We start from the raw sequence: 25,191 nt of genomic DNA on the forward strand, positions 1-25,191 counted from the left end.
ACAACCAGACAAAAAAAGAGAAAGAGGGTGATAAACAGACAGAAGGGAGAAACCGGTCCAAGAACTCATCGCCAAGCTGCAAACAAATAAAGCTCATGAAGAATGGAAATTCCTCAAAACAAAAAATGCTAAAAAGGGGGAGATACAAAGTGCAGGAAAGAGAAGGAGATAGAGACAAATGAGGGAAAGTTAGAGCATGCCAGAAGGAATTCTTAGGAGGAAGAAGTAGCTACTTGAAAAACAGAGAGGAGACAGAAAGAGAGACTAAAAGGAGAGAGACCCCCCAGATTTCTTAAATCCAGGCTCGGTGACAGATTTCATGGTGGGATGGAGAAATCTCCCTTGTTTCCCTTTCCTTGACTTTTGGCTCTCCAGGACTCAAACGGGGAATAACACAGGACCTGGGTAAGAAATTATTATGGTTATTAGCCTCATTATAATTTTCCAGGATTTTTACTATGCTAATAATGCGTAATTTCATATGAATTATCTATGCAAATATATATAATACTTAAGTATGTGTGCATATATATAAACGTATTTATGTCTGCATATGTGTCTGTGTGTATATATAAAACTGTGTGTGTGTATATATATATAGAAAATAAAGTGTAAGTATGAGTGTATATAGATATATATACACACATCTTTATATATGTAAAGATATATATATATATATACACACACACACGCACAAACACACATATATATAATTAAAGTTCCATAACTTTCCCTCTCTTTTTGACCTGGAATGTCAACTTTGGTTACATTTATGAGACTTTTTATCGTTAGTCACAAATAATTTGTTGGCTACTCCCCTTTATAGGGTGTGTTTTTGTTTTCCCTTTGTCTCTTTCCCCCAATTGCTGGCACCCTCCACGTCTTCTCTGTGCCTTTCCACCCCATTTCCCTAAGCAAGTCTAGAGATGAGGAGCTGGATTCCTTGGGCATGTGCTCAAAAACTCGGGCACATAAGGGCACATGATGGTTCTCGCTCTGTGAAGCTTGTCAGAATTGATAATCGATACCCCACACCCCTCTGTCTAACCTCTTCTGGGTCACTGATTGTCTGTGTGGCTGATCTAACTGGCAGAAATGAAGCCCAAATAAGCAGTGTCTAAAGTGACTTCAAACTCTTGAGTTTCTTTGAAGCTGAAGAAGCAGCCAGCAACAAGCCAGGGAAAGTCTCTGTTTCATCTAATTTCTCCCTCTGCCTGTGTTTCTAGTGCATCCATCACTACAATGCGTTGTGTTGTCAGAGCGTGTGGGTGGACCTGGCATGTCTCATGTGACCTCCTGCTGCCACCCCACACTCTGGAGGTCCCTCCTGTACACATTGGACACTGCATCCTTATTAGTGGGCAAATTTCAGAGGGGCTCCCTCTGCTAGGAAGCTGACATATTCCATGACCAGAGTCCATCCATTTGCACATCATTGATGGAGGTAGGAGGTGACAGCCGTGGCTTGATGTCCCACTTAGATTATTCCATTTAACAAAGCCAGGAAGTATTGGTATTGAATGACCCAAATGGCTAGTAGGAGAGACATCTAAGGGCTGGTCTATGCACAGTTTTTGTGCTGTGGTATCTACTGAGAAACTGACATCATTAGATAAGTGCAACCTCCATCCCCACCATGGGCGCAATTATTCTGATATAAAGGTGCTTATGCTGTATAGCTTATTCCTGGAAATTTACCAAAGCAAGCGACTGTGGTATATTATATTTATACTGGTGCAGCTGCATCTGCACTAGGGGTTGTACTGACTGAACGATCAGCTATAGCAGCACAAAAACTGCATCCTCAACCTTATAGAGCCAAATCCCACTTGCTTTACTCAGCTGAGCAGCCCTATTGACTTCAGTGAGGAGATAGTGACTTCAGTGTGCAAGGAGAGTGGGGATTGGCCTGAAATGTATTTGAATGGGTGACATATGGCAAACAAAGCCATCCCCTTCCTATCCATGGGGCACAGTGCTAACATAGGTGCTAAAATGTATGGGGCCTCTCTGAAGTGCCCTGGCCTTGCTGGGAGGATGGAAAGAGAATAGCTTCCCTTCAGGATTGGCTCTTCGCCTGCTCTGTTCCAAGGTGTAAAGCAGATGGGACTGGATATAGGAATTAACCTTTGGGGTTTTCTCTTCAAATCCCATTGAGTAATTTTTTTTTCATTTGATCAACAATGGAATGAGCTCTCACCCTCCCAAATGGGGAGCAGTCCATGGAAGGAGGGTGGCAATCTATGCTGGAATCCCCGTCACTGGAGGTTTTTTTCAGACCATGCTGAACAAACACCTGTCAGGGATGCTCTAGGTTTACCTGGTCCTGTCTCAGCGCAGGAAGCTGAACTCGATGACCTTTCAAGAGCCCTTCCAGCCTTACCTCTCTATGATTCTATGATGTCAAAATTGGTGTTCTGTGTGGTCAGGTGAGGGAGAGAACCAGGGCCAGAGGCTGAAAGGGCCCAGAGGCCAGCGGCAGTGACAGTCAACTTGTTTCTTCCTTATGCACATATGCCATCCCCACGGCTTCCAAGGGTGGAAGAGAGAATGGTTAAATTTACCTATCTATGTCCACACACGTGTACAGTGTCATTATATTGCAGACATTCGGGGCTGTGTGATCTCAAGTTTCCTGATTTTGGAAAAAGGCTTCCTGCGACACCATGCTCTGAGGGGGTGGCTCTGATTTCCTCTTGTTTGAAGTCTATGTGTGCATACTGGGGGTTGGGTGGGGGCTCTATTCTCACTGCATCATCACCCAAGCGGGGGCCCTGCTGTCTGCCCCTCCCCTTCTCAAAGACTATTTGGACCCCCTGCACTTTTTGTGCACAAGGGACAGAGTTGATGTGTGTCAAGCCCATTTGGTGCAAACTGAGTGCAAATGTGTTTGTGAGTCTAAACACAAGCCTTGCCTGGATGCTGTCAGTCCTTGCCCAGCATAGTGTGCAAAGTTATTGTGTGCCAGCCTGATTGTGAGCAGAAGCTAGTGATGCCTGGGTGCATGTAAGGTTAAGCAATGAATATTGGCCTCTGTACTCTATGAAGCCTGTGCACCATCTGCCTCCCTTGCAAGGCGACAGAGTGAAAATGGGGCAGGTTGGGTGTGCTGGAGGGACATGACTGATGAGACATGAGCAATCCTCATCATGCTCATGGAGCTCCTAGCTATCTGCTCCCCTTAGGTTTTTCTGCTGAGGAGATCTCTGTTGGGAGCAAGCTCAGGATGGAGAGATCTCAGCCAAGCTCTCGTTCTCCCCACTTACACAGGAATCTCCATTCCTCAGGTTCCTGTCTAAAATGCTGGTTGATCCATCTGGATGGGCCCCTGGTGCTGGACAAAGAAAGCAACATCCCCATTCTTGCACATATGTTATTTATTATTTGCGTTACCATAGCTCCCAGAGGGGCTAATTATGAATCAGGGTTCTATGGTGCTAGGGGCTGTACAAACATAGAATTCAAAATCCATTCGGTTTCCCTGTGTTATGAGACCTCGTTCATCCTGCCCATCTGGTAGAAGCTAGAAGGATTGGCTGCATGGTGAGGTAGATATGTGAGAACATGGAGTAAGTGGTAGGGGGTTCTGCCGCCTTGTGATCCAGTGGAATATGGGGCTCCAGGTTTTACTAAATGTTTCCTAAATAGAGGGGTTCCTTAATACTGAGTTTAGCTGTCACAGAAGGAATTGAAATGTGCCCCACGGTTGATTTAGTAAGTGGAAATGACACCTCCAGAAGGGATGAGTGATCAAAATGTGCAGCTTCCTGCATGTAGTTGCTGCTGACTGCGTGTAGCTGATAACTGTCTGGGGGACACACATTCTTTAAAGGGAGAGCTATTCTGGTGGGGATAGGAGGGAAGAGGAAAGAGCAAGAACGGGAGGAGATAGAGAGGAAGGGGACAGAGGGAGGAGATGGGGTTGAGCTGGAGAGGGGGAGCTCTATTTCCTTTTCCTCTCTCTTTGTCCCCCTTCTCCTCTCCTCTCTTCTCCTCTCCTCTTTGAAGGCCAGAACTGACTGGTGTGATCAGTTGTTTCAATTCTGAGACTAGCAAAGGCACCAAACCTAGGATAACCAGATGTCCTAATTTTATAGGGACAGTCCTGATATTTGGGGCTTTTTTTATATGGGATCCTATTACCCCCCACCCCCATTCCAATTTTTCACACTTGCTGTCTGGTCACCCTAACCAAACCCCACTCCTTACAGCATCGTCATGTAATTTGTAAGGAAAACTGACTTTTTTCAAATCAAAACTATCTTCTGTAAAATGTGTGTGAGGTGCTCAGGAAATCAAGAGGTTACTGCACAGTGCAAACCCCTTGCACCCCACTTTGCCAATGCACCTCAGTCCTTCTTCCCCCCACCCACAGCTCTGTGAGTGCTCCTCAGCTTTGCCTCACAACTCCTGTTTGTTTAAAACAAACAAACAGGAAGTATTTCTTCACATAATGCACAGTCACCCTGTGGAACTCCTTGCCAGAGGATGTTGTGAAGGCCAAGACTATAATGGTTCAAAAAAGAACTAGATAAATTCATGGAGGACAGGTCTATCAATGGCTATTAGCCAGGATAGGCAGGGATATTGTCCCTAACCTCTTTTTGCCAGAAGCTGGGAATGGGCAACAGGAGATGGATCACTTGATGATTACCTGTTCTGTTCATTCCCTCTGGGGTACCTGGCATTGACCACTGTCGGAAGACAGGACACTGGGATAAACGGACCTTTGGTCTGACTCAGTATGGCTGTTCTTATGTTCTTATTCCAGTTCTGGGGGATCCTTCATGCATCTCTTCCAGGGCCTCAGGTTATTACTCTGCCAATGCACTCCTTGTGGATCCACTCCCTTTTGGCTAATAGCTATTGTAAATCATCCTGCAGTTTCACATGGAGAAATTATTCTTCATTTCTCACCTTTTGACTCTGGTGCATGGGGTGACAGATACAAAGTGTCTGCTGCATTCCATCCCAGATGCAGCTGCATTTCAGTGGTGAGATCACTTTGGAGGGTACCAGGAAAACGGAGAAGGACACAGCCATTGACACTGTGCTCCCCTGTGTCCTACACTCATGGCACATAGCCTAACGCATACACGTTCCAGACTGGTCTGACCTCAGCAAGCTCCAATTCTTCCATGTTGTGACGTTATTTAGTTGTATTAGTTTAATCGAACGGAGCAGCCTGTGATCAATAGATGGCTGCTTGTGTCTTAGTGATCAATCCCTTATTCATAAACATGTAGCTTGCCGGCCTCCTGCTAGCACTGATTTTCTATGAATGGTAAAAATTGAGGGGAAGCAATTTCCCCATTCCTTGCAGCCCTGCAAAACTTTTTGACAACAGGTTAACAGCATTAGAATATACTGATTGTGCATGCTTAAAGGTGGTGGAGGGCTCTTTGATTTCATACACTAAGGTTGAGGAAGATCAAATGGCTGGAAGTTGGAATTAGACAAAAAGGGGCAGATCTTTCCTGGAAAGGGTAATTAACCAGTGACACAGATTACCAAGGAATGTGGAGGCTTCTCCATCACTTAAAGACGGTAAATCAAGGCGGCAGGTCTTTTTAAAAGATGTGCTCTAGTTCAGAGATTCCCACACTCTTTTTGCTGAGCCCCTACTTTAGAGAGTCATGTCCCATCAGCCCCACCTCTCTCGGGGGAAGGGGCACCCTGTACTCATCAGGGTGATGGGTGTGGGGACAAGAAGGTGTGCCTGGTACCCATAGGGTTGTGGGGAGTACTCACCATGTGGCAGTTGAGGAAGTCTTCCACTCTCTGCAACGGTCAGGTAGTCTCAGCTGCCAGGACCCGGATCTATGCCTGTCTTGCTCCTGACCCCGTGCAGGAAGCAAAATGGCCATGCTGAAGGGCCAGGGTCAAGAGCGGAGCTGGAGACTGTACCCATCAGTACTGCCCCCCTGCCAGTGACAACCCTCTGCCCGTGCCCCCGACCCTTCAGCACTGTCCATCCACTTCCCCTGCACTCTGTGTCTGACAGGGGCTTCATGCCAGGGGTCGCGCTGAAGGGCCGCAGGCAGGAGGGGGCTCTGTCTGGCAGGGGAAAGCGGACACGGATGGGCCATTCTTACGTTATGTTCTTATGTTAGGGATCTGTGCTGTGGGGCAGTGATGAAGGGCCAGGGTCTGGAGGAGGTTCTGTCTGGCAGCGGGGTCTGCATTCCCGAGTTGCATCCTTTAGCTTTCTGCTCACAGCGTCCCCGCTGGCCTTCCCAGCAGAGGAAGGTAGCTGCTGGTTGGTGGCTGTGGCAGATAGCTGCTGGGACCAGGCTCCATGCCTGAGACCGTCAGTGCTTCCCTCCCCCCAGCAGATAACCTTGTCACACCTCCCCAGGGGGAGTGCCCCACAGTTTGAAAACATCTGCTCTAGTTCAGCCATAAGTTGTTGAATTTGACATAGGAATTGATGGCTGAAATTCTATGGCTGGGGTTCTATGGGAGGTCAGCCAGATGGTCACAGTGTCTCTGGCCTTGGAATCTATGACTGTGTGAAAACACAGAGAGACAAGGAATCTTGCCACCAAACTAAAAAGTTCAAATGTTTCGAAACCACAATGAAACTCCTCAGCAGATGTAAATGGGTGATGGGCAGCTGCTGAGGAGCTGCCCTGTGACTCTGCACTGCAGGTTTATTTCTGTAGCAACATTTCTCCTGAAATGTTTCAGAGATCAAATCATTCGTGTGTCAACATGAAAAAGGCAACTTCCCTCACCCCACTCACTTATAAAAACTGACCCCCACACCACTGACAATGGGATATAGCACAGAGGCAATGGGCTGCCAACCTCCGAATGTGCAAGCCACTTAATGGATGCTGTGACTTTCCCAGCCCTGATGCAAGAGAGGTAATTCTGGGTGCAGAGTGGAGTTTAACACAGTCAAATGTCCTGTCACTTTCGCCTCTTCCCTTTCATTCCTGTGCATGGATATGACAGCCACTCTACCTTTCTGTCTCACTTCCATTCTCTTTCCCTGCCTTTCTCTTTGTCTTTCTCGTTCACAGCCATTGCAAGTGGCCCCATCCCTCCACCAGCCCACGTGCACAGAGGGGATCAAGGCCGAGGACTGGTTTCTTTGTTTATTCTTTCCCGTTGATAGCAGAATGAAGAAGCTGCTTTTGAAACTGGGCCTGACAATGACTGAGCAGTTCAGACTTTGGTTATGTCATAGGATCTGATGTTAACAACACTTTAAGAGTTAGTCAAACTTTCTTTTCTTTTCTTTTCTTTTCTTTCGTGTAGTTGTAGCTGTATTGGTCCCAGGCGATTACAAATACAAGGTAGGTGAGGTAATCTCTTTGATTGGACCAACTTCTGTTGGTGAAAGAGACGTTGCTCACTTCACATTCAATGGCCTCTTGCAATTTGTGTTAACTCCTTATGCGTAATAATCTGTTCCATCTTGTATTTGGCTGCGACATTCTTGAGCACTCTGAAGAAGAGCTCTCTGTAGATCAAAAGCTTGTCTCTTTCACCAACAGAAGTTGGTCCAACAAAAGATATTACCTCACTCACTTTTTCTTTCCATCAGCAGTCTTTCTTTCTTTCTTTCTTTCTTTCTTTCTTTCTTTCTTTCTTTCTTTCTTTCTTATCCCCTTGTGTGTTAAACTATGTCCCTTGGAGTAAAGGAGAGTGTTTCTGGAAAAGGCATTCTAAAAATTACTCCAAAATAGGAAAGTATAATCTGTCCCCATTATCCCATTCAATCTATGTGAGTTTCCATCGTGAGTAGCAGCCTGGGGTTGTATTTCCATGAAACTGTGACAGTTAAAATGAGACAGCATTTGCTTATGTATCCTGAAAACACCCTCTTTTATGGTTTCTGGAGACCCAACACACATCACGTTGCCAGCAAACATAGCAATCAGCTCAAATGTTATGCGTAGCACAGAGGTCGTAGGAGGTGATACTCTTGGCACAACTAGGTACAAAGGCAATAAACGTGTAGGAAATAGGAGTGCAGTCCAGAATCCCAGGAGAGATTATAATAAACCATCACAGTGGAGGTAAATCATAGGTGTACAAGAAGAATGTGTACAAACATTGCTGCTTCGTGCTGTTCCTAACAGGGGCTACATCTGCAGTATCACTGCCAGTTTTACTGTGCATGGTCTGTTCTAGCTGAATCTGGAACTGTAGGCTCAGCGATCCCTATGCTGTTGGAAAAGCCACAGTAGAGTTACATATAATCTGCGTGTCTGCTGCATTCCAGCCCAAAGGTGGCTGCATTTCAGTGGTGGTGCATCAGATCAGAGAGTAGCAGGAAAAGGGACAAGGGGCACTGCACTCCCTCCTCTGCAGTGAACATGCTCAGTTACCTCAGCTGGGACATAGCCCACAACATGCACATTCTAGACGGAGGTGGTAGTGATCTGCATGCAGCAAACGCCAGCTCTTCCATGCTGTGGCATTATTTAGTGATATTACTTTAGCTGGACTGAGCAGCCTGTCATCATTAGATGGCTGCTTGTCTCTAAATCATCAGTCCCTTGTTTATAAATGGGCAGTTCTGCAGCCTCCTAGTGACCCTGCTTACGATGATTTTTGAGGTATGGTGCAACTGGGTGGAAGTAACTTTCCCATTTCTTACTGCACTGCAGCATGGAGGAGGGGTTATGTTCATATCACAAGTGCAATGGTACTGCTAGGGCCTGCTTAATGCTTTGCTGATGTTTTGCTACTAATGCTGTTGTATCAGTCTGTGATCTAATGTTAGTGCTGCAAACCATGATTGCCCAGGAGAGGAGGCATCCTTTCTCAGCAGTGTGGAAGAGTGAGATGAATGTCTTTTTTCTAATTACCTACCTAATAAACATATTTATTAGTCATTGATGATCAGTGGTCAGGGCTCTGCTATGCTAGATGCTCTATATAGTCAGGGTGAAAGACAGTTCCTGCCCTCAAAAAGCTTACAATCTAAGTAGACAAGACAGACAAAAAGTGACCATAATGAATGTTAAGCTTCAAGAGGCTATTTCTGCAGGCACATGGAATCACTAGGGTCAGCTAGAGAATAGCCTGTTGGAAGCATCCGAATATATTAAAGATACAGTGCCAGATCCTTCACTGATGTAAATAGGCAGAGCTTCATTCAATTCTGAGCTACATCAGCAGTGGTTCTAGTCCTTAATATACGCTATCAATGTCACTGTCCTATCACAAATGTATCTTATTTCCATTTGTCAGTGGACTATCCCAGCAATGTTCAGCGTCCCTCAAGAACCAAAGAGCCAGCGGCAATCTTAGATTGTAAACTCTTCAGGATTGTCCCTGAGACATTGTTCTGCGTTTGTATAGGGCCTGGCACAACAGGGCCCTGGCCTCTCAGCTCTGCCGTAATACGACTAATAAACAGCAAAAACAATTTCTCCTATGAGTGTGGCACAGAGAAGATGCAACTTAAAATTCTCGTGAACAGTTTTGACTTAATTCCATTTTTTTGCTGCTTTTGGAGGCAAGGGTACCAAATAAAGGAACTGACCTATGTAATGTCCCCTTTTTAGAACGCCACATCCACTGTTTTCACCACCAAAATGTGAATTCTGTTTTATGCCTGAAAAGGTGATTGAGCCAACAGCACTACTGGGTCAAATGATGCTCTACATCGCATGGACATTAGCGGACGCACTGGTGCAGCTGAACGTCGTTTGGTTGTCTGCCCCCTCACTCGTGCTGGGGGCACAGGGGAGTATGTCTCTCAGGGCACTCTTCTAGAGAGGACTAGCTGTAATGTGCACCCGTCTAGTCTAGCATGAATTGTGCAATGAATCAGGCCCCAGATGAGAGGACTGGGCCCTGGGTCTTTCCCCCTTCTCTGTCCCCATAACTTTCCCTCTCTCTCTTTGCCCTTTGTACTCCCTTCTCCAACTCTTCCTCCCCAGCTTAGCTCTCTCTCCTGACCCTAGCCTTCCCTGATGTCTCACTCGCTCTCTCGCCCCCCAATTTTGGAAGAAGTTAGCATGTTAACATCTGCCCCAATACCTGCCTCATACCCTCTCTCAACCTTGATGCGCAGTGGCATATTCTCTCTCAGCAGAGAGACACAGGGAGCACTAGAGTATGTGTCTAGTTGTTTTCAGAGTGATCTTTGCATGATCCATGCAAATGGCGCCTCAGTTGACATGGGTTGTGTGTGTCGGGGGGGCGGGCGGAGGAAGGAGGTGTGGGAGCTGGCAGAAGACAGAGGTGGCAGAGAATGCTTTAACCTTTTTGCATCTTTCCCTCTGACTTTGTCATCCAGGGGATCTTTGTGTATGTCCCTTTCTAGCTGTGTTTTCTTCCTCTCCCTCCCTCCCGCCCGTCAGCATGTGGGCTGATCACTGCTCAAACTTTTAATTCAGATGGTAATTGGAATAATAATACGGGCAGAGCCCTTCTGGCTCTGTTGCTGCAGCTGGCTTCAGGGAGCTATGAATAGCTCTGAGTCACACACACAGCGCTGGTTTCACATCAGATCATTTTGTTTTGTTTTCATATTCCCTGTCCCCATCCCCGGGACTTCAAAGGAAAAAAGTTCCCCCTCTCGCACTACCCCACAATATAAACCAGGCAAAGGCATGTCAATAAAATCCCTATTTGGGTGCCAGAGAATGGGATACCTAAAGAAATCAGTCAATTAATGAGGGTTTGGGGGGCAGATGGGGATTGCAGGCATCTATTTATAATGATGGAAAGAAAAGGCATACGTGCATGTGTAAAAATAGTGCACAGTTGATTGCAGCTTCCTCCGCTCACCTTCCACCTGTCACTTTTCTTCTCAGATTGTAAGATGTTTGGGGTAGGAGCTATGTCTTCATCTGTGTTTGTACAGCACCTAGCACAATGGGACCTCTGTGTGCTACTGTGATACGTAAGAACAACATAACAGAAAAATAGCTCTACTGGGTCAGACCAATGATCCATCTAACCCAGTATTCTATCTTCTAACAATGGCCAATGCCAGATGCTTCAGAAGGAATGAACAGAACAGGATAATTATCAAGTGATCCATTCCCGGTTGTCCAGTCCCAGCTTCTGGCAGTGAGAGGCCTAGGGACGCCCAGAGCACAGGATTGCATCCCTGACCATCTTGGCCAATAGCCATTGATGGACTTATCCTCCATGAACTTATCTAGTTCTTTTTTGAACCCTGTTCTAGTTTTGGTCTTCACAGCAGCTCATGGCAATGAGTTCCACAGGTTGACAGTCTGAAAAGGTACTTACTTTTGTTTTTTTTAAACCTGCTGCCTATTCATTTCATTGGGTGATCTCCTGGTTTTTGTGTTATATGAAGGGGTAAATAACACTTTTTCTCCACACCAGTCATGATTTTGTAGACCTCTATCATCTCTTTGCTTAGGTGTCTTTTTTCCAAGTTGGACAGTCACAGTCTTTTAAATCTCTCCACACCTGGAAGCTGTTCCATACCCCTAATCATTTTTATTGCCCTTCTTTGTACCTTTTCCATTTCTAATCTACCTTTTTTGAGATGGGGCGACCAGAACGACCTGCAGTATTCAAGATGTGGGTGTACCATGGATTTATAAAGTGGCATTATGTATTTACAATCTTATTTTCTATCCCTTTCCTAATGGTTCCTAATATTATGTTAGCTGTTTTGATTGACGCTGCACATTGAGTGGATGTTTCCAGAGAACTATCCACAGTGACTCCAAGATCTCTTTCTTGAGCGGTAACAGCTAATTTAGATGCCACTGTTTTGTATGTATAGTTGGGATTATCTTTCCCAATGTGCATTACTTTGCATTTATCAACATTGAATTTCATCTGCCAGTTTGTTACCCAATCACCCAGTTTCGTGTGAGACCCCTTTGTAACTCTTTGCAGTCTGCTTTGGACTTCACCATCTTGAGGAATTTTGTATCATCAGCAAAATTTGCCACCTCACTGTTTACCTCTTTTTCCAGATCATTTATGGAACAAATAATAAATAATACTAAGGGATCTGAGTTCTATGTGCAGTTCCAAAGGTCTATGCCCGCTGTTCCTGTGACGGTCCAAAGAACCATAGGGCTTTTCCACATGATCAAATTCTATATCCGTAATTCACTAGCTGTGGAGCTCCAGCAGTAGTAGCAATGGCTGGAGTACTATGGAATGGAGGGCTCAAAGTAGAGTTAGACAACACAGTGGTGAAAATGTCTGTGCCCTGTACACACTTGTGCTGTCACCATTGCAGTCACTGATGAAGGTGCACCAATGGTGAATTACAGCTATGCAGTTTCCTTGTGCAGGCATAGCCAAAGCGCACAGCAAAATGGCAACCAGGAAATCCTTGGTGGCCACAGATTTGTTACAACATTATTGGCACCACCAAATACAAGGCCTAGAAGGAAGAGGATTCACTTGGGGAGCTGCATTTCAGGCTGCTGATGAAATCAGGTCTAGAGAGGGTGGCTTAGTGGTTTAAGGAGAGTGGGGTCTTTGTCCCCCTCTGATAGATGGCACATGTGAGAGGTTAGTGAGTCAGTTACATCTGGGGAGTCAGTCCTGTAGCTCACATGGTAGCAGATTATGCTTTTAGGTGCTGAAGGCCTAGGGTTCATACTCAGCTGATAGCACCTATAGGGCGGGTTATAAGAGTGATGCCCAATGCGGAGCTTGAAATTCTATAGCCCTCAACGGCTTAAGATGAGCAGTCCCAAGCAGCAAAGTCTGTAATCCCCACAAACAGAGAGGAGATCGCTTTCTCAAAGGTATCAGGTATGAAACTCCTAGATTTTCCCTCCAGAATCACTGGTTTGAATCCTAGCAGGCTAGAATCAGCCCTTAATCTTCCTGAGGTAAATAAACTCTATGTGGGTGGGTGTGTATGTGTGTGTGTGGGGGGAGGCGCGCGGGGGCTGTTTTAGATGAGACCTTCCTGTTTCAACTCCATGGGCAGTAAACCCCTTGGCATTTTTCACATGAGTAGACTTTTGTGTCTGTGCCCTCAGGCAGTATACCCTCACCTTCACTGAGGTGCAGCGCACTGCACACCAGCTGGCTACCACCCTCCCACACCAGACATGACTGCAGTTCGGTGGTTCTGCGGAGATATAAAGCCTCTAGAGCTGAAATGTACTTTATTTTGTCCCTGAGGAACCGTTTGGCTCTTTCTTCTGTTACTGTCACAATTAAAAATAAATCATAGATCTGATAATGCCCATGAGATTCAGATTAAAATGGATCACAGGGGCTTTCTGAAGACAAGACAGAGATCTCTGAGGTGGCCCTGACATAGAGAAGCTGGTGACTAGGGGACAGTGTCATGGCAGACTCTGAAGCAGCAACCCCCACAGGACACTAAGCGACGGCTGCCTCCCACCCCTGGACTAGTCACCTGTATGTTTCTTTCTCTTCCAGGCTACGATAGATGTTGGGGGGGCATGTCCAGATGGAAACAGCTAATGAGTTTATTTCCGTCTTGCTCCTGATTTGGGTAGCTCCGGGTTTTGTGATTCTACGGCTTCCCTTTGCCAGTCAGGGGAGTGCTGATTCAGACTGCCACACCACCTCTCTGGGCCTATCTTGGCCAGCCTCTCAGTGGGTGATGTAGTCACTTAGCACGCTGGCAATCCTCTCTGGTCCTCTGGACTGGCACGAGACACAGTCCCTCCCCCCTCAGAGGAAGCATCATCATAAATGCATTTAGCCAAGTTGTCCCAGTAAACAATGAAATCCTATCACCAAGCAATGACACACCCAGTGCGTTAAACCTAGGACGCAGGTAGGGTTTTCAACAATCCCGTATTACAAGGGATGTCCTTTATTTAAATAGATAATTGCCTGGCCCGTACTTCATTTCCGTACAACAAGATCAGGAGTTGCTGGGTGCTGCAAAAAGCAGCAACACATATGCTTGGTGAATGTAGGTGAGGACTGCTTATTTATTATTAATAATAAAAATAATAATAATGATTATTATTGGGAGGTGGGGTGGGGCGGGGTGCTAAAAAACAGTCCCTTGTTTTTTAAATAAATGTTGGCAACCTTAGACATCTATCCACACACACTGAGGGTTTCTGGTGACATCCTGTAATCCTGAGAACAAAGCTCAGCTCACCTGATCCTTGGCAGAAAGATATTGAGTCAAGCATAGTTTCCCGGGATTGTGGTTGTTTATAACTGAATGTTTTCATCACCAGATTTTGACACAATGCATGTTTTTATTAAAATCAGATCCAAATTCTTCCTCTCGCCCTGATCCTCATGAACCTCCCTCCCCACCTTTGTGGCCTTATTCCTTTACCATGAACATCCTCACCTCATGCCTTATAACCCTGACATGAATCCTACTGGTCCAAATCCCCATGCTGTGTAGCCTTCAGTGACTTTATCTTCCTGCCATGAGATCCTTCTGCCCTGATCCCCTGGCTAACCCTTGGTCCTGCCAATAGCCCATTGGCCATGATCCCCTCTGCCTTAAGGCTACCGCTTTGAATCCCCGCCCCCTTACTCAGGAGCGGCGCCAGAGTTTCTGATGCCCTAGACAGAATTCAGGGGGCGGCATTTTGTGCGCTCCCCATGGGGCATGTGGGAGCTTCCAGTTCTGCTTCCATCGCACCGCCAAAGAAGGACCCTCCACCGAAATGCCACAAGCAACAGCGGCAGTCATTGAGCTGCTCAATTGCCTGCCACTGTTTTCCGCGGCATGTCGGCAGAAGGTCCTTCGGCGGCGTGACGGGAGCAGAACTGGAAGCTCCCGTGAGCCCCATGGGGAGCGCACAAAATGCCGCCCCCCGAATCCTGGTGCCCTAGGCGACCGCCTAGGGTTGCCTAATGGAAGCGCCGGACCTGCCCTTACTCTATTCCCCCTGCCCTGATCCCAAAACAGGAGATGGATCATTTAATGATTACCTGTTCTGTTCATTCTCTCTGGGGCACCTGGCATTGGCCACTGCTGGAAGACAGAATACTGGGCTAGATGGACCTTTGGTCTGACCAGTATGGCTGTTCTTATGTTCTTATGATTTCAGATTGCTTTGTATAAACTCATTTGCATATCAAGGCTGTTAATGAACAACCCCATGGCTGTGAGGCCCAGGTATGGAAGTGGGATATCAGAGCTGACCTGGCCTATCCTATGCTTAACAGTTATTTGTATAGTTCAGTCTCATTGGCTGAAATGCTGTGAACATTGATCTGGCTGTTTCTCTTTCCCCTGGCTGCGAAGTCACAACATGAAATGCAGTTGTCTGATGACATCACAAACCTAGATGACTTCTGCTCCCTCTGTTATTAAAGCTACAGACACATGCAAACACAGAGATGATTTGAGTACAGATACTTCTGTAACCTACTGTCACACTTTTAATGGTGCCGAGGCTAAGACAGCTGCTAAAGAGGATGGCACAACAGTGGACAGCTCAGGCAGCCCTGTCACAGAAGAGATGTGACCCGTGCTGGAGCTAATTTGCACACTACTACTTCTGCTGAAGCCCACAGCACTTCAGAAATGCCACGACCACTTTTTCCCTCAGGAACATTGGAGAGGACCTGTCCACAGTCCCAAGGCCTAGATAATGAGGAGGAGGAGGAATCCATATGCTGTTACCCCCATCATCCACCACCTCCTCCGGCCCATGCTAAGAGCCTCATCAGCCGAGGGGACAATCATCTGGAAGATCCACAGGGAGCCATTCCATTTTCCCTAAAGGGGTTTGTAAAAACGAAAACTCGTGGCACTGCAAAAGAGGAAGAGTTGAAAAATAGAATGTTTGCAAAGAAATTGGCCAGACACAACCTAAGCCTTGAAGATCATTCCTTATCTCCAGAAGCATTGGGCTTGAGCATGGAATTTCAGGAGCCATTTTACAAAGACCTAGAGATGGCCAATACCTTATCAGATGATGAGGATGATGATTGGGGTGGGAGCTATCACCACCCTACCCTTGAAAAAGCCCATATGTCCAGGTTTGCCAGCATGTCACCTTGTAGCCCGCATGATTCTTTATATCACAACACAGCCAGACAGCTGGGAATTGAGGCATTTGCTCCCTGCCTCCATCCCAGCGACTTGTATGTTTCCAGCACAGCTCATGACAAGGCACCTGAAAGTTGTGCTCTTCATGAAGAATCCATAGGAGACAGGGAGTATCCATCTCTGCAGCTGAGCTACGAAGAACTCAAAGAGGAGAATTCCATGCTCAGGAGGAAGATCAAAATTATCCAGAGCTTCTCAGAAAGTCAGACACACATGGTGAGAAACCTAGAGAGAAGACTGAGGGCCAGTGTGGTCAAAGAAAAGAAAGAGACTCAGGGTTTAGAATCCATTGTCCAGCAGGCAGAACGGAATCTGCAGGGGATGACCCAGCGGGCCCTGAAGGCAGAAAGTAAGGCTGCAAAGCTGAAGCAGGAGGTGTCCGTTCTCCAGGTGGAGCTGGAGAGTTTCAAGGCAGAGAATGACATGCTGCGTGCAGGCCAGTCTGCCAGCCTGGGGGCAATGCAACAAAATGTAGATGTTGCCTTGCAGAATCTCCACGGGGTTATAGCCAATGCACACTTGTCAATCAAACAGCTGGTCTCGGGAACAGAAATGCTGCATTTTGTGGCTGACCTCTTGAAATCCATAGACAAGATTTCCGAAATCAAAAAGGAAGATGATGGTTGAAAAAGCGCTTAAGGGGCTCCCATTTGTGAGTGTATAGACTGAGATCACACTGTTCCCAGACTGCAATCAGTAATGCAATATTTGCTTTCATATACTGAAACGTTGTGTGTCTTCAAATAGGTGGCCTTTATCTTTCCCAGAAGTACTTTTATTGTAATTAAATATGAATTTCATGTACTAATGGAGTGTTAGCCTCAGGTGCTCTGTTTCAATAGTGCAGCGCTACAGGCTGGGAGAACCAGCTGTTTGTCCTGTCCTCATCAGAGGTCCTGTGTCGAGGTATTTTACAGGCTTTGGGCTACAAGCCAGAGCCCACATTGGGAAGGGGGTTGCACAGGGGCTTGGTATCAGCAGGAAGCCTTGCAGACGCACTGGCTGACTCAACCAGAGTTCTTTCATGGGAGCTGGGGAAGAGCACGCCAGAGGGGGCTGTGTTACCCTTTATCAGATAGCAATCTACACTCCCACTTGGCTTATTTGTGCTGGCTGGTGCAGAAGGTGACTGGGCCTCAGCTCTATGCCCATCTCACCTGTCCCTCTTCCCCTGCCCCTGTTGGTGGCTTAGAGAATGCAAGGAACCAGAGTTCTGGGCATGTTTGCATAGGGTTACAACAAAGAGAAAGCTCATTATACCCTCTTTGAACTCAGGGTCAATCACAGTCTGTCCCTTTAGATGGAAAGGGTTCCTCTCTCTCTGGAACCTTTACATCCATGCCTGGGCAAGGATGAGAGAGATTTGCTCAGTAACCTTTATGAAGTTGTTAAATATCCAAGTGTGAGCTGAGAGAGTGTCCCTTTCTTTACACTACTAGCTCCAGTGCTGCCTAATTGTGTGTGAAAATGCTTTGATTTCCGTGTCCTTGTCTCATGGCAGAAAGGGAAAGTGCTGAGATTTAGCCATCACAGTAGCTGTACTGTCTCAAGAAGGGGATGCTGCTCCTCCCACTGCTAGACCTGGGTGTGTTGATGTGGCAACCCTAACTCTGAATCTCCTACCTTTTGCAGTTTGCTAAAGAACATACAGCATAGGCAGTCTTGTTCTTGCTCTGGTTGGACCTTCTCCAGGGATGAGAGGGAGATAGTTTCCATCACTCCTTAGCCTTTCTGTTGGGCTTAGATTATGAACCACAATTTTACTGCAATTTATGCAATTGCATAATTGCATTTTACACAGAGGGCCTCATCTATTTTATTAGAACTTTCTCAACAGCCTTTAATGCTCTTGGCCACCAGGGAAGGGTCACCAGGCTCCAGTCCCCGATGGAGTTGGGCGGGGTGGCTCTCAAGTGGCTGTGTTTATTTTTGACAGGGTAGGCTAAGAGGGTAATTACGGGCAATTATTTGTCTTTACTTGGAGCCCAGCCAGTAGAGTACCCAAGGTTCCATTATGTCTTCACTGCTATTTATTCATGGGTCCATGCTCCTCTTCAAGTGGCCATGTATGGATAGTCTCAGATACCATGCCTGAGCAACATTTTTATCTGGCTTCAAGACAGCTGGTTGAAACTCAGCCCAGCCAAGCCAGAGGTAGGAGGAAGCGTTTTGAGGAGCTGGCTACTGGTTTGTCTGTGTCCATTATCCAGGGAGCGTGTCCATCACTAGTTAGCCAGAAGCAGAACCTGGAGGTTACCCTTAGCAGCATGGAACCCCATTTTGCAACAGTGATCAGAAGCGGTTATTACTGTCCCTGGCTTATCTGAGAAATCCAGATGGTTTGTTCAGGCGTGGACCTTGACCAAGTCATCCACCATGCCTTTCTCACATGCAGGCTAGTCCACTGTAATGTGTTCCTAATCACACTTTCCTTGCATTTGCCCTGGAAAAATGGTTGCTTACTTGCTCCTGATGATGGGAGTGAGGGAGTGGGCTGGTTATGCCTGCATTCTGCAATGGCTACCAGGAACCCAAAGAGTACAGTGCAGGGTTAGCACTGGTCCACAAAGCCCTTCCTCATCTATGAGTCATCACCCCTTGCAGTATGTCCCTTCTCAGCAGCTCCAGTCAGCCAGGACAAGTTGATTCTTGGTCCTTCGGGTTCATGGTTCTTTGGTTTAATCAAGACCAGGCCAGGGGCATGGCTTTCTCAGTCCACTGAACCCTCTGCAGCAGGTTGTCTAGCAGAGTCCCTCCTTGGCTGCTTTGGGGGCATGTTATAAGGCCTGTTTATTACTGCAGCCTTGTCCCTATTGCTGGATACCTCCTATGTATCACTTTGCTTTTTTGTATCCATTAATCACTTTCCTTTCCAGTTTTTGGGGTGTGTTCATTGGGAAGCATTCCCTCTGGACTGGGGTGGTGGGGGCGGTTTGCCTGAAGGCTTCTGAGCTCCTTTAGCCCTTGTTTTTGGTGTTCTGACAGGCTGATCTCTAATCCTCATGTAAGCTTTTATGTTACTGTAGTGCATAATGCGAGGTGCCTTACAAATGTGCTAAATCACGGGTTCTTGACCTGGGATTTATGACTGACCTGCCCTTCCCATATTGCTAACTGAGAGGGGAGACTGGGTTACGTACACAGGGGCCTTGAGGGCTGCGGTATAAAAACGGGGGCTGCAGTACGGTAATTGCTGGGAACTGCTGTACTGTCTGTATAAATTGGGTCTTTATACTTGTTTTTACAACTAGTGGATTGAGACGAAGTCTTGGCAAGATACAGTGACATTATGAGGCCTCCCCTGAGTGGTCACAGAGACTTGAGACCTCCATGCTCTGCTCGCTTGGCCAGGGACTGCTCTTTTTGGTTGTCATGTTGATGGGATTTTCCTTTGTTGTTTGTCTCTAAGGTGTGTGTTCAGCACCGATCACAGGTATGGCTGGCGCCACAGCTCATCAGGGGTGAGTCCCAGCCTCACCTGGTCCGGTGTGAGCTCCGCTGTTAGAGATCCGAGACACGTACAACTCCCACAGCATCTCACGATCTGAGATAGCCTGATGATAAAGCGAGCCATGGGTAGCGTTCGAGTTAACAGGTGAGTGACCGCTTCTTAAAGGCAATCATCACCCCTGGAATTATGGGATTCCTTGCTCACCCCCTTCTCTAAATCTATTCCAAACTACACCTCATCACTCCCCGCACTGTCAATGGCTGCCAGGCCACACCTGCTCTGCTTCTCCACACCAAACTTATGGCCCTTTTCCCTGCTCCCACCTTATTAGGAATGTGCCACACATATGTAAGGAGTTACCAGTTCTCAGCCAGATCAGTCCCTACAGCGGAAGGAGAAAGCAGATGAGGGGAAGATGAGAAGCTGAAGCAGTTACCCCGGCAAGAGGGGAGATAAATTACAGATTTCTGCCTGTAATCATCAGCAGATAAACACCCACCTTCCATAAACCTCACTTTGCCTTCCCAAATGAAGGGAAGAGGGTGAATCATTTGGGAGATGATCATTATCATCCCGAAGAGACCACCATGTTTAACTCATGGAGCATCTCAGGAACAGTTAGAGATGGGGTCAAGGAAGCCATCTTGGATAACTCCAGGTGGTCTGGTAACCTAGGGAGATCAATGGAGTACAGAGACAGTCCTTGAAGGAGAGGCACTGAAAGCCAGCATGCCCCCTGTGGGCTCCCTCCTCCTGAAAGTGTATCAACTTAATTCTACCAATGGTCAGAGCATCCACTGTGATTATGTTATCAGGGAACAAATGTGATGTTATACAAAACCTTATGACCTAACAGCCTCAGCTTTCTTCCTGAACAGGAGCAGGGAAGTGGTTGGGATATTCTGAGGGAGAGGGGAGCATGAGAGCAGGACAAGCAGCTCTCAGAGAGAGGGAGTTTCTCACAGGGAATCTGCCAGCACTTTGGCTGTTGTTGATCTCTAAATTACACCTTTGGCTCTGGATACAGGATGCTGGGAGCCATGTTCGTTGCTGTGGCAACGGAATTGTCCTGAACTCAGGAAGTGTATAAACATTGTCACAGATGCACAATTAGATCAGTGAGGAGAAGGCAACAGAAAATAGAAACTTCCAACCTTTATAATTCAGGGTCAAAATGTTACAAGATCCCAGAGTTAAGGCAAGTCAAGATTTCAGTGTTGTGAGCTTCCTCACAGTGGAGTCCAGTCAGGACTTGGTAGAATGAGTTTCCTTGCAGTGATGCTCTGCAAATGTCCAACCAGGGGGATCCACCAATCGTTAGAGCCCTGCGCAGATGCAGAAATGTGTATCCGCAACCGATCTGTGATCCACAACATTTATCCACAGATTTGCATGTCTCTACACCAGGGGCTGGGCTGAGGCTCCAAGGTACCGCACCCCCGACCCCTCCTCCCCCACCAGAGCCCACTCAGGGAGAGCTGCACAGCAGCTGTGGGGAGCCCAGCCGGAGTTATGGACCCTCCACCTGCCCTCAGCCAGGCGAGGAGCCTGAGGGGCAGGGACATGGCCGGGAGCTGCTCTTAGGCCTCACCCCCCACCCAGAGCAGGTGGAGAGACCCAGGCTCCCCACAGCGGTCTGTGAGGCTTTCCCCGACTGGGCTCCAGCAGGGTGGCAATCCTCAGAGCCGCAGCCCAGCCACAGTAAGAGCCAGGCTGGCAGCCGCGATGGATCCTCCACCTGCCCTGGGCGGGGGGCCTGAGCAACCCCACCCAGTGTCCCTGCCCCCCAGGCCCTCCGCTCAGGGCAGGTGGGGGGTCCACACCACAGTTCCTCACAGCTGCCCGCCCAGCTCTTAGTGTCAGAGCCCTATGCGGATACAACAATTGTATCCGCATCCGTGCTGCTGTCCAGGGATATAAAGCAGATATCCATGGATTTGCAGGGCTCTACCAATCTTACTGCCGTGTCTTGGTAGAACCAGCTGGGGAATCCAGTGTTGTGAACTTCCTCATGACAGTGCCCTCTCAGGACTCTTAACGCTGTGAGCTTCCTCACAGCAGCATCCTGACAATGCCAAAGAGGACCCAGACAGTGCCAGAGGAGAACTCTGGCACTGTGTTCTTCCTCAGAGCTCTCCCTTGGCAGCGCACAGCTAGCTAGAGCTCCAGTTGTTTCCACTTCTTCACAGCAGGGCTTTGTCTCTGGGAGCACGAGCTTCCTCCTGGGGAGCCAGTGACCCTCTAAGTGCTCAGGTTCCACCCCCCTTTTTGTTTTTACCTCAGCAGTTTGTTTTCTCTGAAAGGTACAGCATTGTCTCAACTGAAGAGGATGGACACAAGGTCTCTGCCCTAGGCAACATGAATGGGCACAGCTGGAATGGGAAAGGGCATGTCCCCAGGCGGAAACGCCGTAACCGTTTTGTGAAGAAGAATGGCCAGTGCAACGTGTACTTTGCCAACCTGAGCAACAAGTCTCAACGCTACATGGCCGACATCTTTACCACATGTGTGGACACTCGCTGGCGCTACATGTTTATGATCTTCTCAGCAGCCTTCCTGGTCTCCTGGCTGTTCTTTGGGTTCCTCTTCTGGTGCATCGCTTTCTTCCATGGTGACCTGGGTACCACTGGTGTGGGCGGTGTCCCCGCCACTACAAAACCTTGCATCATGCATGTCAATGGCTTCCTAGGAGCCTTTCTCTTCTCGGTGGAGACGCAGACCACCATTGGGTATGGGTTCCGTTGTGTAACTGAGGAGTGCCCATTGGCCATCATGGCAGTAGTGGTCCAGTCCATCGTGGGCTGTGTCATTGATTCCTTCATGATCGGCACCATCATGGCCAAGATGGCGCGGCCCAAGAAACGGGCCCAAACCCTCCTTTTCAGCCATCATGCTGTCATCTCTGTGCGCGATGGCAAACTGTGCCTCATGTGGCGAGTGGGAAACTTGCGGAGGAGTCACATTGTGGAAGCTCATGTCCGGGCTCAGCTCATCAAGCCCTACATGACACAGGAAGGTGAGTACCTCCCGCTGGACCAACGGGACCTCAACGTGGGCTACGACATAGGCCTTGACCGCATATTCCTGGTATCCCCCATTATCATTGTCCATGAGATTGATGAGGAGAGCCCCCTCTATGGAATGGGCAAGGAGGAGCTAGAGATGGAGGACTTTGAGATTGTCGTCATCCTGGAGGGGATGGTGGAGGCCACAGCCATGACTACACAGGCTCGCAGCTCCTACTTGGCCAGTGAGATCCTCTGGGGTCACCGTTTTGAACCTGTGGTCTTTGAGGAGAAGAACCGCTACAAAGTGGACTACTCACACTTCCACAAGACCTACGAGGTGGCCGGCACCCCTTGCTGCTCAGCCCGGGAACTTCAAGAGAGCAAGATCACCATCCTCTCTTCTCCGCCACCTCCTAGTGCCTTCTGCTATGAGAACGAGTTGGCCTTAGTCAGCCAAGACGAAGATGAGGATGAGGATGAGGTGGAAGTGGGGCCTGGGTTAGGAGGAAGCACCAAGAAGGATGGAGGAGTCATCCAGATGACGGAATTTGGGAGTCACTTGGATCTGGAACGGCTACAGGCTGCCATCCCCCTGGACACCATCTCCTACCGCAGAGAGTCGGCCATCTGACTCCTCCTGCCTTTCCATTCCACATCTGTTGACCATCATCTCCTTCTCCTTTTCACTCCAGTGCTTAATTGAAAAATGCCCCAAAGAACCTTCTTTGCCCACCTCTCAGCCCCTGAGCATGTACTGTGTGAGACATGCTTATGTTTCCAATGGGCCCAACCCACACTGGAACAGACTTCTTGCAACCAGATGGGAGAGAATATGTGTATTTTGAACTCCTACACTGACAGCTGATGTGAGGAAATGCCCCCCACAAGCCCCACCACTGTTTGGGGCTGGAACCATGGGAAGACAGGCTTGGACCCAAAGCAATTGCCTCAGTATAACTGATGGCCACTAAATGGGTCCAGATTGTTGCCGGAGAAGAAGTAGGCTATAAATGCCAACCAAACTGGGAGGACAGGAGAATCTGGGGGTCATGGGGAAAGAGTGAAAAGGATCTGGGAAGTGGGGTGTATTTTGCATGTGTTTTGCTTGTTGTACATGATATTATTGTATATAAAACAGATCAAGAACCAAAATCCATATTCTTCCATTTAAAATTCCAGATCAGGAGTCAAGGACTCAGTAGCCCTTTCGACTCTCTCTCTGGCCCTTGGCATCCTTGACTCCCAGAGGCAGGTTGACTCCACCCACCCATCCCAAGTCTCCCCTGGTTCTTTTTTAAAACTATTCCCGACTTTTCTCAGACACACCCACCAGAGGAGGCAGAGCCCTGTGTGTGCAGAGGGAATGTTAACTGGGGCAGCGTCTGGATGACAGACAAATTACTCATTCAGGACAGTGGTTCCTCCACAAACTCTTTCCACCTCCTCCATCCTCCTCCCCCTGTGAGCTGCTGTAAAACTGAAATTTGTAACTATTTATTTTTAAGAAAGTATAATGGCCCAGGGGAAGTTCGGAAAGAAGAGAGAGAAAGAGAATCTCACGGCTGAGGTAGTGTGTGGTATTATTATTGCTAGGAGATATTTGATATTTATATTGCAGTAATGCCCAGGAGCCCCAATCAGGGCCACATTGGCCTGGGTCCTGGAGATACCCATGCAAAGATGGGCCCTATCCTAAAGAGTTTTCAGTCTAAGCGCACAAGTGGCATATGAAAAGTATTGGGACAGGGATACCACCCGTTATATACACATAAACATATCCACTTGGTATAGCACTCGGTGCCCTTTGGATGGGGGCTACGCCACCTAGAGGTCGATAAGCCTGCCAGGAAAGAGCAGGGTCTTTTAGCTCAGGAAGGAGAGGCTTATGAGTTAAGATCCACAGGTCCCAGGTTCAATCATATTGCCAATAGCCTACCCAGGGGCACAGGCATTGTATTCAATTATTATACACGTACATACCTTTACTTAAAAATTATGATTCATGAAGTGTCAGCTGAGCCCATGAGGAGACCAATCCTGCTCTTGTTGAAGCCAAATGAGAGTTTTGTCTGTGATGTCAACAGCAGCAGAATTAGAACCTTAGTGAGCAGCAGGCCACAGCACCAGACCTAGCTAAAGCTTTGTCTTACTTCAGTAAAGAGGTGGGTTCTTAACTTGAGTTAGCTAACTGGAGGTATAATCCTAGTGAACACAAGGCACTTTATAGTTGTCACACACATTGGCAGGTTGAGTTAAAGCCCATGACTGCCATACTCTTTAATTCAACCTGCAAACTTTGGAGAAGACAAAAACTGCTTTGTCTTCACTAGGATTTTATCTCAAGTTCGTTAACTCAAACACATTTTTTTTGGTCATGAAGACAAGGCCTAAAAGAGACTTTGTCTTGGAAATCATCCCACTTCTAACACCCAATGATTTATTTATACAGGAGGAAGCCAGGGAAATCCTCCCCCATCTAATTGTCTCTTCCTTGGTTCTAAACATTCACTAGCTTCCCAGCCCAAGAAGATATATTTTCCTCTTCTCACTAGGCCAGAGCCTGAAATCATTACTCAGGTTTTGCTCAGCCTTTGCTCAGGTAAGATTCTCACTGAAGTCAAGGGGAGTTTTGCCTGAGAAAGGGCTCCAAGTCACCAGTTATGTTACAGGCATGCTTAATAGGTAGGTGAAGAAATGGGGGTTACAGCAACTATTCGTAGGTTTTATTAACAATTGCAAAAACT

At 47.5% G+C, this 25,191-nt stretch overlaps 2 protein-coding genes across 3 annotated transcripts; both read left to right on the plus strand.

Moving 5' to 3' along the window:
• KCNJ4 (potassium inwardly rectifying channel subfamily J member 4) lies at positions 1-23,599 on the plus strand. Of its 2 annotated transcripts, none has more exons than XM_032791894.1 (3): positions 1-405; positions 19,398-19,583; positions 21,743-23,599. In XM_032791894.1, exons 2-3 carry the CDS (start codon positions 19,546-19,548, stop codon positions 23,076-23,078), a joined length of 1,374 nt encoding a protein of 457 aa, XP_032647785.1. In that variant the 5' UTR covers positions 1-405; positions 19,398-19,545; the 3' UTR covers positions 23,079-23,599. The 2 variants fall into 2 exon arrangements, with proteins under 2 accessions (XP_032647785.1, XP_032647793.1); XM_032791902.1 differs by having other exon boundaries at positions 21,749-23,599.
• Positions 15,461-16,615, plus strand: LOC116831826 (endosome-associated-trafficking regulator 1-like). Its single transcript, XM_032792138.2, has one exon. It carries the CDS (start codon positions 15,461-15,463, stop codon positions 16,613-16,615), a length of 1,155 nt encoding a protein of 384 aa, XP_032648029.2.
• Positions 23,600-25,191: the final 1,592 nt, after the last annotated feature.

This window comes from Chelonoidis abingdonii, chromosome 1, assembly GCF_003597395.2.
Source record: "Chelonoidis abingdonii isolate Lonesome George chromosome 1, CheloAbing_2.0, whole genome shotgun sequence".
Taxonomy (NCBI): domain Eukaryota; kingdom Metazoa; phylum Chordata; order Testudines; family Testudinidae; genus Chelonoidis; species Chelonoidis abingdonii.